General features: G+C 37.0%; 1 protein-coding gene across 1 annotated transcript; it reads right to left on the reverse strand.

Moving 5' to 3' along the window:
• Positions 1-1,213: 1,213 nt before the first annotated feature.
• On the reverse strand, positions 1,214-13,811 carry LOC145728077 (venom protease-like). Its single transcript, XM_081978067.1, has 8 exons — positions 13,502-13,811; positions 8,560-8,693; positions 8,292-8,463; positions 5,531-5,628; positions 5,317-5,471; positions 1,693-1,889; positions 1,475-1,638; positions 1,214-1,408 (listed from the first exon to the last, which is right to left on the reverse strand). The coding sequence occupies exons 1-8, from the start codon at positions 13,578-13,580 to the stop codon at positions 1,247-1,249; spliced, it is 1,161 nt and encodes a 386-aa protein (XP_081834193.1). The 5' UTR covers positions 13,581-13,811; the 3' UTR covers positions 1,214-1,246.
• Positions 13,812-14,199: the final 388 nt, after the last annotated feature.

A 14,199-nucleotide genomic window follows, 5' to 3' on the forward strand; every position in this document is an offset into this window, starting at 1 on the left:
AGGGGGCATATTTTTCGGTGGGGAGGGTGGACGACCATCTTTCAGGCGGAATTATTTGCAATCCTCGAGGTCACCACAAGCAAGGAAGTTACAGAAGGACGAGAGAGAGTGATCGAGATCTACTCCGACAGTCAGGCTGTCCTAAAGGCACTTTGTAGTGCCAGGATGGGCAACAGACTGAGATTCAGAAATGCTGTGATGCCCTGAACAAAGTGGCAGAGCAGAAGCAGGTAAACCTAGTGTGGATTCCGGCACGTATAGGGTTTGCGGGAGGAAACGAGCGGGCCGATGCACTGGCCCGGCTCGGATGTTTTGAGGGTCCAATAACTGCCGAACTTCACATACGATTTAAGCAACAGACAGGTAGAAAGTGCACTAAGTGACTGGGCGCTTGAAGATACCACAGAGAAACAAAACAAATTCCACGTGTTTTTAGCAGCAGAATCTGAATCTGCAATAAAAAATTTGGGGTGCCACTTAAAAAATTAAAGTTACCCTCCTTCCCCCCCACATGGAGGGGCAGAGAAACACAAATTTTGTCATCAATGTATTTCCCCCGCGGAATAATACAACTTTGATACTAAACATTTTTTCGAAAAGTGCTTATTTTTCGAGATATTGAGATGTCTCAAGTTAAATGTTACACCCTAATAACATACTCAGCAGAAGCAGGACCAGATAGAAACCGAACTCTACAAATGATGAGAACAGGTGAAATGAACACCTTTGTTAAAACCTTTTTGTTAAAACCTACGGGATTTGTGAACCTTTGTGTAGCAATGTAAATTGTTGTTGAGATATTGAGTATGAGTGCGGTAGCAGTTCGTTCTCAAAATTTTCAAAAACGGAAACTTTATTCAAACTTAAAAATTATGATGACGCAAATATCGTGTAAAATAACCAGCAATTTTCGGAATAGTTCAGTAGTGGATGATAATAATGTCACACGTTCTTTCAAAAAGAAACAATATGATCGATGGCCTAGTGAATTCTTTGTCAAGTTCGTAGTCCAACGCGACAAACGATAAATAGCGAGACACCAAAAGCTTTATACGGTTTTACAGAAAAAAATTTGGGGAGGACAACAATTTATAAATTAATACCGAGAAGAGAAAAGTAAAAATGCCATAATGTGAAATTTGATACATTATAAAGATTGGAAAACTAGAAAATTAACTTATAGTTAAAAAATTCATCTAATAAAACTGCACCATTATGAAAAGTAGTTATGTATGATTTAATAAAACTACGGCCACACATTATCTTCAATCCAATCTAGATACGCCGATACTCTAGTATAAATTCCAGGCGATTCACCTACGGAACACTCAGTTCCATACGACACTATTCCTACTATATCGTAACCTCCAGTTTTCCTTTCTATTTGAAGGGGACCGCCAGAATCACCCTAAAATTGTGCAGACTTATTTAATATAGTTATTTGTTAATTTGATTTAATAGTTAATCCACATACCCGACAAGTATCAGTTTGGGTTAACTTGGCGCAAATCTGAGTATTCAGAATAACTTTGACTGACGTAAAACCATTTTTCTTTAACCAAGTTGTATTGCAGCTCTGAACTTCTACCGGTTCCAGTCTGGCGAACTGTAGTTTGCTACTTTTGGTCCCGTAGGGCTCTAAAAATTATCATTTTTTGAGAAGTTGAAATGGTAAAAACAAACTTGTATTACTAGTTTCACCCCAACCAGATACCAAGAGACCAATAGGATTATCCGATCTAGTGTATAAGCAGGCGGGATATACATTTTTGCTCATTTTTACATCCTGGACTAACTCGACTAGAGCTATGTCATTGTGTTTTGAATTGATCTGATAATCAGCTTGTAGTACCCGTTTTACGTCTACATCTTGTGCCGAATTAGGGTGGCTAAAACAAAACAATTTTGAACAATAACATTAAATAATATAAAACGCAAAATGGTATGAAGATCAAAACATGCATGGAATGCAAGAAGTATTTTTGCACCAGTTAAATTGGACAATATTGTAGGAAATGGAAATGCTAAGGCTGCCCAGCAAGTAACGGAACATTCTATTACTCTGGGAATAGGCTTGGTTTGGAATTTGTACACTTTGCTCAGACAGAGTCATGATGCTTTAACTTAAAACACAAAAGAGGACAATGAAGTTGAAGACTTTTATGTCCAGTTTAATGACTGTTTTCAAAGCATAAATAATAATGATATAACAGTATTTATGAGATATTTTATCGGCAAAGAAGAGTTTTGGTCTGGGAGAAAGGAATAGTAAGAGGAGGCGAATGGTAGAGTTCTGTCAAGTTAGAGATGATAACAAATTTTTTGTAAGCTCTAAAAAGATGAACGCAGTAAAAACAAAAGTAATGTCAGATGCTGACCTTTGCAACAAAATTAAGGTCCTAGAAAAATACGTGTACCTCGTACAATGAATATCCTTTGATAAGGACCATCAGAAAACGGAGATCTTCTGAAGAATTCAGCTTGGATGGACAGCATATGAAAAATTTAGTGATGTCTTTAGTTCTAACAATACCTTAAAACACAGGTCTTTAACCGATGCGTCTTACCGACCTTAACGAACGCCTCAGAAACATGGAGCTTCAATGAGGGAACTAAGGAGTGTTTAAGGATTGCTCAAAGAAAAATAGGGAAGGACAAACGAATGGATCAGACAAGTGATGGACGTTGCAGAACAGGTGCTAAGGCTAAAACGGAAATCGGAAAAAAACGGATGGGAGATGGACGGGAAAGACAACTGAGTGGACGCCCAGAACATCTAGGTATTAAGGACGACGGCTAAACCTGCTGATCCTGATCAGATAACCATAGAGTTTATCAAACTATTTGATAATGTAGGTAAATGATATTCTTTTGGTTCGAACCGCATTTATGATAAGGGAGAAATTCCTAAACAATGACTATCATGTACTTTTGTGCTAAAATCCAAGAAACCAACCTTAAGCGAATGCTCCGTTTATCGAACCATCACACTTCCACACCTTAAAGTTGTTCTTAAAGATCATGCACAAAAGACTAAAGGCAAACATAAGCAATACACAATTTGAATTTTGCAAAAGAATACTGGCTGGCTCGAAATAAACCAAAAGGTAATTACATCGATTTGGAGAAGTATTTTGACAACACTATTACACTGACGACATCAGCTGCTTGTCAGCAACACTTTTACTTTTACTCTGACGACGTTATAATAATTAGTCAAATATACTGGACTGGGACTAAAAGGCTGAAACAATGGTAGAAAACCAACAGAAGAAATGGAGACTCGTCGTGGTGTGAGACCAGGTTGCATTCTATCACGGCTTTCATTTAACTTCTATAGCAAAGCTATTTTAAGGGAAACCCTAGAAGATGAGTTATTGCGAATAGTTATTAATGGAGAAGTAATTAATAATATGAGATTCGCTGATGACACCGTCTTGTGAACGAGCAATTTTGAAGACACAAAACACTTTTTAGAAAAATTATTGTAATGAATAGAACTAAAAAATAACGTTAAGAAAACCGAGTTAATGGTAGTTACAAAATTCTCAGTCATTAACACGAACAAAACAAAATGTCTCGTATCATTGAAAGAACCAACTGGATTGACCAGAAAATTGTAGAACAAGTAAATCGGTTCAAATACTTAGGAGCTGAGATAACAAGTTATGGAAATCTACAGAATGAAGTGAGAGAACAAACTATGAAGGCCTCTCGAATATCAGGATGCCTAAGAGACATTGTTTGGAAAAACAAATACCTCAACATAAACAGTAAAATAAGAGTATATAAATTGACAATCAGACTTCATAATATATAATATATGCAGCCGAAACAAGACCAGACACATCGAAAACATTACAAATTATGCGAACGGTTGAAATGAAAATAATAAGAAATATACACGGAAAAACACTACACGACAGAATCAGAAGCCATGACCTTAGACAACGGAGTGAGATACAGGACATAGGAAGGTGGGTAAGACAGAGAAGAAAACACTGGAATAAACACATAAACAGAATGGAAGACAACAGACTTGTAAAAATCGCAAAAACAAACAATCCTGTCGGAAAATGAACCCAAGGCAGACCTCCAAAACGCTGGAAAGTGTGCTGGACATCAACGTCCGAAGAGGCATAATAGGACAAAACAGGCATTAGCCTACCTATATGGGACACCCATATTAGAAAGAAAGAAGAAGACAAAATTCTCACAAGATCTGAACCATGCAAACTTGACGGTGGCAAACACCACGATAGAGAATGTGTCAACATATAAATAACCAGGAACTTGTATAGAACAATCGTGTGATCAAACAAGAGAAATAAGAACCAGTTCGGTTTTCAACTTGGAACGTACCGCACGTCAGTTTCGTGAGTGCCATTTTTTGCCACTAAGAAACCACGTTTCTTGAAACGGTGTTCAGGGAAATTTGAAGTTGACGACCGAATTCTGCAGCCGGTCGAGTGGAGATGGTGGGACCTCTAAGTGGAAACGTCTATTCCTAAAAGTCTACGGGGAATTGTCTTGTGCGGTGCACTTCCAAGAGGCGGAAAGGATGAAAATCTAGGAGAAGACCACGTGGATGTGACAGTGACGGTTATAGTTTCCACGAGGAATGACTATATATATATACTTTTGCTCGGATCGTGCCTTTAAGCTATTTTTTAGACATTTTTGTAGCTATCTGGAGCTCAGGGGCTCTAGCCCGAGTATTTGAGCCTCTTACGTTTTGAGCTGGCGAAATACCCTAGTTGGTGGAGCCAAAATACCAGTCAAAAAAAAAAAAATAAGAACAAGGACAGAAATAGCCAATCAACGTTTACGTTTTTTACAAGTTGGTATATTAAAATATAATTTAGAATGAGGATGCATTTTTACGTTTTTTCTGCGCTGGAGCTGAGGTATGAACCTTCAAGAAGAATCTCACCGACAAAGTACAAGCATTCGACATGTAGTGCTACCGTAGATTGTGGCGTATACTTTGTAATGATAGAATTACTAATGCCGCACTTAAGTGCTGAACCGGATGCAGAAGGAGGGCAAAGTCAATAACACCATAAAGAAAAGAAAACTTCAATACCTGGGTCATATAATGAGGAGGCAGAAATACACACTTCTCCAATTGAGTCCAAGGAAAGATTAGTGGAAAGCGAGACTTCAACAAACGCCGTGCGTTCTGACTGAAGAACCTAAGGGATTCGTTTAACTGCAGCATTGTGCAATTGTTCAGAGCTGATGCAGTCAAAAAAATCCGGATTGCTGTGATGATAGCAAACCTCCGATAAGAAGAAGAAAATACAATATACTTACTTGTGATCGACAATTCCAAGACGAACTTTGACAATAGGTCTACATGAGGTGCAAATTTTACAATGCGCCGCTGTTAGTAAAAATCGTGGAGCAATCAAAGATGCCCCGCATTCCCATTCTATGTTGCCGAAATCATCTTCAACGCCCAAGGCCGCCTAAAAATTTAGTTGGGACATAATATAATGCATATTCAAATGTTTATTATTTTACCAACCATATGAGGAAATTGTCCTTCTGCGGCATCTTCACCGTTCAACACATGATAGTCAATTTCTACTGTGACTTTGTTTTCTTTGAGAAACTTCTCGCACACTACGGGAATATGTAAAAATTGTATTATCAATCATCTCAACTAAAGGGTTTTTTTAGACGTTTGATTTTTGCCAAGACTACAGTCTGCGAATTAATTCTGATGATTATTTGATCGGTGAAAGCTGATTTCAGCTCAGTAAGGTTTCAAAATCGCTGTTCGCTGTTTTACGCTATACACACTTTGATAATATTCATCCACAGAGACGTTGTGCAACATACTGACTTCAGTATGCACTGTATGTGTGTATGTTTCTGCTTTGTAGGGTTGTGTGAGGAGGACTCGAATGAATCAATTACGTGTGCAAAACAATTGGAGCTGTGCAATCACCTTACAGAACTGAATATGAAATCGACAATAGATTTCGTCACTGAACCAATTTGGTATAAATAAAGCTCGACATCCGTTAGTAAAGCAGATGGTCAGAAGGCTCCGTCTCGTGCCACTGTATGTAGTCGTGCTGAATTCTGCAACCCGCACCGGGTTCGTAAATTAATTAAATAGTAAATCATTCTAAATTATAATAATTTGGCGTGTGCCAAACCCACCAGAAAGCTGCCCTTATCGTTTAACAAATATAAGTAGGTACAATCTATTTAATAATAATAATAATAATAATAATAATCTTTATTGTGCAAAATATATCTACATCTTACACAAAAGGCTGGCCATTCGCAATAGCGTTCTTCCATGGAGCCCGCAAGTAATTTAATAATTGTAATAATTTGTGCTTGTAAAAGTTATTGTTGTTACTTTTGGGGATTAACTTGTTAAGCCAAAAGAGTTTTACAATTCAAACGTGACAATATGATTAAGAAGGCTAAAGATTATCTATAGCTGGATGGACGTTGGCTTTCCAAGAAATAGATGAGCTTGAAACACGACTCAGAAAACGTACACAAAAAATTGAAAGATTGCTGGCAAACCCGGAAGAGAATGCCACTGACAATAAGATGCTCAAATGGGGAACTTTAGTTGTCAAAAGAAGACAAAAGAACATAATAAAAAGAATACACAGACCAATTATTTGTATTCATGTGTTACATAGATGACCAAAAAGCGTTCGAACGAGTTCAAATTTATTAGATCCCAAAGATGTCTGATCAAAAACCTATACTATAGCCAAAAACTGTTATACGCGGGTAGATAATAATGAAACAAAACCGATAGAAATTCAAAAAAAAAGTCAGACAAGCCTGCGAGCTTTCACCCCAGTTCTTTACTGTGTATTCACAGCTATTTTTTCAGAAAGCACTACATGGGGAAGAACAGAAATTGTGAGCATTGGAAGGACCATCATAAATAACATAAGGTTCGCAGACGATACAGCAATAATGGCAGAGAGTATAAAAGACCTGCATTTTTTTGATAGCACTAATAGGAAAAGGAGGATTTATAAAATACAGGTGAATGTTCTTCTTCTTCTTCTGCTGCGTGTCTATTAATGGATGTTTGCGATCACATTTGTCCACTCTTCCCTATTACGTATTGTATAGCATTAGTTCTTGCATTGTCCTCAGTCCTGTCCACTGCCTAACGTTGCGGAGCCATGACATGTTTTTCCTGCCGATTCCTCTCTTTCTTCCAATCTTCCCCTCAATTATCAATTGCAGGAATTGGTACCTCTCGTTTTTCTAACGCTCAGCACCGTACGCACCGCCCAAATCAAGGAGGAAACAAAGCTCAGAAACCACGCAAGACAACCATTGATTTGTATACCGAGGCACCTAGAGGCCTGCCTGGGGATGGCCTAGAGTCAGACAAATCCTAGGCAGAAAGAAAACCTTTGGCAAATTGTCCCATAAATGGAGCAGAAGCCATATTCCCCTAGTTAGATAGGGGATTCAGAAAGGAACGAAGGCAGCACAATTCATTTGAAATGTGACTTTACAGACGCATACTTAAAACTCCTTGGACTGCACTGATAGAGTCACAAATAAAAAAGTCAGAATTGAACACGGTAGAAAAACAGCATATTGGGGCCCATACTTTGCAATGACAAAAGTACTCTCTCTTATAAGTAATCATGCAGGGAAGAGGGAAAAAAGGCATTGGGAGAAAAAATAAACTTTAGCTGAGGGATATCAAAGAGTGAACTAGCCTCAGTGTTGATCAGTTGTTTCACGTTGCAAGGGATAAGGAAAGCGTTAGGGGAAGTAATCGCCAACCTTCATTATAGAAAATGGAAAATATAAAGAACAAGAAGAATTAAGAAAACAACATCACACAGACTTTCTGGCGTGGGGTTTTTGGGAGGAAGAACTATAGAAAGTGCAAGAAAACTGTCTCACTTGGGTAGTCCCCATCACAAGAATACTGGCACCTTTCTCTCAAGTGGGAAGAGATCCGAATCCTAAAGGCAGAAAGTGTTATAGACTGGATGAAAAGATTTGCATGAGGCCCGATATAACGTCTTTGTGAAACATACGTTAAAGCAAAGAGACAGAGCAGAGAAGGAATACCCATCCGGATAACTAAACTATAAGGATGAGTTAATACTAGCGGAAAAGTACAATGAGGAAAAGCTTTAGCTACTAGCAGACTTATGTGTAATAAGTGTTTTTTATTCAGATAGTGAGGAGCGTCTTGGAATAAGAATGTCTTATGACTACTAAGTTAGCTATGTTTTTACCATAAGAAAAAATGCTTAATACGCTTTGCTTACTTATTTCTGCTCGCCGTTTGCCTTTTATGCGTCCATCGTTATTGGTCTTATTTTTCTCTTTACTGTTAGATTGAATAGTATTCCCACCTATCCAAACTGTCAAATTATCAATCGTGCTCGTTTCAAGCGTAGGATGTCGGTCGGACGGAGACTCGCCTGGACAGCACACCACCTAGAGCAAAAACAAAACCTATACATACCATTTATAAAAAAATCAGTGAAATAATAAAAAAACTTACACAGTAAAAATTTAATATTACATACTAACTTCTTGCAGTCCGGCAAAGCCACATACTCGAAGATTGTGTCGTCCTTTTTTTCTTACGGAGTGTATGGCCACAGGACAGTCATCGTATCTTCGACATATACCACCAAGTCCCAATTGTTGACAGGAATCGCCCTCTACAATAATTCTATATCATACAGGGTGCGACGAGTTTTTGAAGTGTTACCAAGGAGTTATTTCAGAAGCGCTTTCAAAGATATTCTTTCAAAGTAATTAAATTACAACATTATTATAGTTAGTGCTTTATTATGCAGAAGCTGTTTAAAACATTCGCCTGAAATCTTAAAACATTTTACTACTTTTTTTCTACCGGAATTTAGCTACGTAGTAAGTTTATATCTTTGTAACCAGAAAAGAACGAAAGAAGAGTTCTGCAATCAAAGCAACCTACAATGGACGCTCTTATCACAGATAGGGATCAGAAATTTACGTTTAGCGACAAACAACATCCAATTAAGAAAGTATTTTTTATAATAAAGTGGTCTCAATTCTACAGTAATAAAATTCAAACTAGAAGAACATGCCTTGTGTCCCAAAATGCAATATTTTACTCTCCAGGCAGTAAAAGTCAAACAGTAATCCACTAGAAACAGAAGTCTACAAACAGTAAAAATGAAATAAATGCGGTGTCTCTGACGTGAGCATTGGAAGGACCATCATAAATAACATAAGATTCGCAGACGATACAGCAATAATGGCAGAGAGTATAAAAGACCTGCATTTTTTTTTGTTGGCACTAATAGGAAAAGGAGGATTTATAAAATACAGGTGAATGTTCTTCTTCTTCTTCTGTTGCGTGTCCAATGGATGTTTGCGATCACATTTACATGCATTAGTTCTTGCATTGTCCTCAGTCCTGTCCACTGCCTAACGTTCCGGAGCCATGACATATTTTTCCTGCCGATTCCTCTCTTTCCCTCAATCTTCCCCTCAATTATCAATTGCAGGAATTGGTACCTCTCGTTGTACGTTTAATGGACGTTTTTCGACGTTTAATGGTGTCTAACAGTAAAAATGAAATTAGTGCGGTGTCTTTGACACTTTTTTGACAAACATATCCTGGTTACAACACCTTCTTTTTTATCCAGGTATCCAACAGTATTAACATCGTATTTAAGTGCTCCTTTTTTGTATAAAATATAAGATTGGTTGAAGAAAAAATTAGATGCGTAACACTGGAAAACTGTTTGTTCGCAGGATCAAAAGTTGCACTTTCCTCCCTTGTAGCGCAAATAACTATTGAATGAAAAAGTTTCAACAACTAACTTACTTTGTCGCACGTTGTCAAAAACGACGGACATTTTTTTTGTAACTTTACCACCAGAAATGATGGAAATTCTTAGGGTCTAAAGCCATGGTTTCCGCTATGGAAACTTAGGCACACAAACATTACGGATCCATTTGTTGGTAAAAAAAGTTACACAAGAAACTATTTGTTTTCTTTAATTGCAAAGGTATGTTGTTATTCTTATTAAACTTGGTTGCCACAGCTAAAATTAGCAGAACATCGCTCTCGAAGATTATTTATAATTACGTTGACAATTTATCATATTTATGATTAATTGAGACCTTTAGACATTATGTCCTGTCTATGCATATCAGTACTGTTATTCATATAATTGCTTGTAACTATCAGAGTGGCCTGCATAGCGAATCACAAGCTTCTTCTAATGATATATAACCCCCTTTCCCCTTTCCATTTGAAAAAAATTATGTTATGACACCCCTACTTAAAAGGTTGAATGTTTTACCATCCTTTTTGGCCGCATTTGGTTTAACGCTCCATGGAGCCACCAGAGCAATTTGACATCACAATGACGTAATTTGACCGGTTGTCAAATTATGGTTTGCCAAATTACGTCATCGAGATGTTACATGGAGCGTGAAAACAATTTGCGTTATAATGTGTGACAAACAAACTTGGCAGGTTTTTGAAATTTGTCGGAAAGTTTTTTCCAACCTTGTAATGCCTTGCATTCGATGGGACACCCTGTATATATGTATTGCTTTCTTAATCGGGTATTTTGACCTCTTCAGTTCAATTGTAAAACTGACGTAATACACATTTTTATGTGTATACATTTATCGGAGTTGTTAGGTTTAGTTCAATGATTAAAAAGAATGTAAACATAGCAAGAGAAGGAACAAAAGGGACCAAAACAGAGGACAAAAGTGGTTGTTGCACATGACGGCAGTAAAAAGTACCTCTTTTTCACATTTTTGATAATTGTTTATATATTTTGTTCGATTTACAATAATAATGGTGGGATATAGTCGAATAAGCAGCTGTGAATGTGTCCGATCAAAAAAATGTTCATTAAAACATCTTGAGCACAAACAACTTGTGACTTTTCTCCTCTTTGCTCTTTAGAAAACTTATATTAGAAAATACAGCAATTTTATAACTCTATTATTGTTCCGTTTAAAAAACATATTTTTAAATATAAAGGTGGCTTAATGGATGATTCCGCAAAAAAAAGGTGAAGCAGAAAGGAACAAGAATATATAACATATAGAATATATAACAACTAGATAACAAGATGCCACACGTGTTTCTGCTTGTTGACTTCATCAGGCATGTAACTCCATTTGTACTGGAAAAGGATGGACAAAACAAAATGGATATCACAAACGGTCAGCAGCGATACAATATCTAGCATAGCTTTTTTTTAATTTGGGTTAAAAGATTTGTCATAAAATGCTCCTTGAATCTCCCATAAGACATTTTGCTTTACCGATGCCTTGATGATTTTCGGTTACCTTAGAAAGATCTGTTTCCGTGAGTTTTCTTTCAAGCTCTTTAATACCGTTTCTCTGATTGGGCAAAAGCGTATCCTTGCATGACATATATTTCAAAAGCTGAACATCAGAAACATTGATCAAATGATTAATTATGTCTTTGTAGCCAATAGCGGCAGCAGGATGGTTTGGAACATCCAAACTTTTGCCAAAAGCTTCAAGGGTTGGACCTTGGGCCTCTTGGTAAGCCACTGATAGTACAGCATGAGCACTTATAGGAGAGAAGAACACATTGCCCGGTCTTTTGACAGGGGGCCTAGTGATATTATTGACGTTTACAAGCAAAATAGCCACATGATAAGTCGTTTAACGACTAAAATATCAAAAACATTATATCAGGTCCGGTTGTACGATAACAGATCAATAACCGGTTATTAGTTAAACTGTGCCATATAAAATACATTGCTGTCAAAGTGACGTTTCTGTCTTGTACCAGATTCAAAGGTTGAACAAGTTGACCTAAAGAAATTTTTGAGCTTATTTAGGGCACTTGCTGAATTCACCTTGTTTTGTGTCTAATCTCTCCCCAAATGATTCCAATGGTCGCAAAACCGCTCAAATAACGACTCCGGTTGTTCTGCCTTACACAAATAAAATTTTTGAGTCGAATTATAGCCCTAGCTAGACTGCATTGAACTCTGAATTGTGTTCTATTTCCAATTGATACCAATCTCAAAACCTGGTAATACTAACTCTGGTGTTGTTCTAACTACGGCAAATTGGAAATTCTGAGTCGATTTATGGCCTTTGTGACCGCACTGAACTCAATTAGTGTCCAATCTCTCCTTTGAGTTGATTCCAATTGTCTCAAAACCAATACCAACTCGGGTGTTGTTTTAACTGAACGCTGTGTTGGATTCATTTCGGGCCAACTGATTCCAATCGTCTCAAAACCGCCAAAAACCGATTCAGATAAAGTAGATTCAAAAAGATCATGAATTGCTTGTATTTAAAATGTGCATTTTAAGTTACCGTGTCTCTTAATGTTGGTGATATTGGATCCAGAGTTCGCCAGCATTGTAGCTGAAGATCTACGAAAACAATGGCCGGTGTACATTTCAGGATCCTGAAGGCCCAAGTATACAGCTATTTTGCATGGCATTTTGCCAAAGGTATTTACGCATTGTTTCGTACATTTGCCATCCTTGTATGCTACAAAGAAGCGGCGATGTGTAGTATTGTGCAGACGTAACAATTTGTTTGTAGAGGTCACTGTACCTTGTATCAGAATCATCATAATTACGCACTACCAAGTTTCTGATTACATGGGTCTTTGTGTTTAGAATCGTTACTATCAAGACAACATCTTTTTCTTCAATATCATCTAAGGTAAGCTTCATGAGTTCCTCCCTGCGACAAGCTCCTGCTATCCCGAAAATTGTTGCGACTTTTATCATTAAATATACACCATTGGGCGCTTCAGACAGGAATTTTTCAACCATGGCTTTCCATCAATGGCTCTCTTCAAGAACGCTGTTAAAATATGTAAGAAATTACCTCCTCTGTCATCGACAATTCTTTGTGGTACTGTTCTCTCGACCTTCTCTCGGAACTAAGTGACTGCTTCCTTCCGTAGCTTCGTCAATGATTTCTTGAGGAATTTCGTCGTATAATAAATCCATTTTCAGAATAATAGAATTACGGAACAAGAAAGTATCATGCCTTTAAAAGGTCTAATTGATGCTCGTTGCTAAATATGTGTAACAAATGTCTTTTAAGCTCTACAGGTTACATTTAATTTTCTTCCCTTGAACATCTCATAAAAATGTTGGTGCAAGTAGGTATTTTCCAAGTATTTTCACTCTACACATATAAAATTGTATGTTTATTATACATTTATTGTAAATTGATCTTGCAATGCGGAAAAGTGCACTTTACCGTACCCGAGTAGGAAAATGCAGTTTAAATTACATGAATGACATGTTAAACTATTTATAAGATAATACTCGGAATTTTAAAAAATTAGTGAAAAGTTATGTGTTAAGCTCGGATTTAAGATAATAGCACTAGTATGAATATTTTTAGTTTTTGTGTATGTATGTAGCCTATGTGTTAAATAAATATCATTATTATTATTATTATATTTCTGAAAATTTAAAAGAAACTTAATACCATTTATACATACCGTCTAAAGGTTCATCGTAACAAATAACTGTTCGGATAGCACATAAAACAAACGAAACTATTAAATTGTTCACTAACATATTAACTTTGTTCACTCGTGCATCATTTCCATCAAAACGAATTTATTTAGATACAGTATTAGTCTGAAAATATTTCAAATTTTATCGTGTTTTGTACGTGTAGGTCTTTAAATAACAACTGAAATCACGAGCCGCGTTATTTGCCGTTTTAAGGCATATTATTGATATTACTGGAGAACAATAAATAAAATCAATGTTGTTATGTTCGAAGACTGATACAAACTGGTTAGAGGTTACCATCTTAACTTAATGAGCTTCAAGTAAGAATGCAAAGTAAAGCCAGCTATAGAACATAACCGTCCGGAATGCACGCAAGTACATTTACATAATTTAATTAACATCTACTAGAGCAGTTTATTAAATAGTTCAAAAACTAGCTTGAAAAGGCTGTAAGTGGTAATTGCGACTGTATTTCCGGAAATACATCTAAATACTCTAAATATCTTGCGGCCTGAGTGTTTGTATAAAAGGAAATAATTAAAACCAAATTTTTGTAAACCCATTATCTCCTGAGGAACTCCTGAGGCGGTTAGACCAAGAGGGCTTCTACGCGCAAGCCTACGCGGACGACGGCCTAGTTCTAGTCAAAGGGAAATCCTAGTCAAAGGGAGAGAATGCA

The sequence above is a fragment of the Ips typographus genome, linkage group LG1 (genome assembly GCF_016097725.1).
Source record: "Ips typographus isolate SLU linkage group LG1, UJ_Ityp_2.0, whole genome shotgun sequence".
Taxonomy (NCBI): Eukaryota; Metazoa; Arthropoda; class Insecta; order Coleoptera; family Curculionidae; genus Ips; species Ips typographus.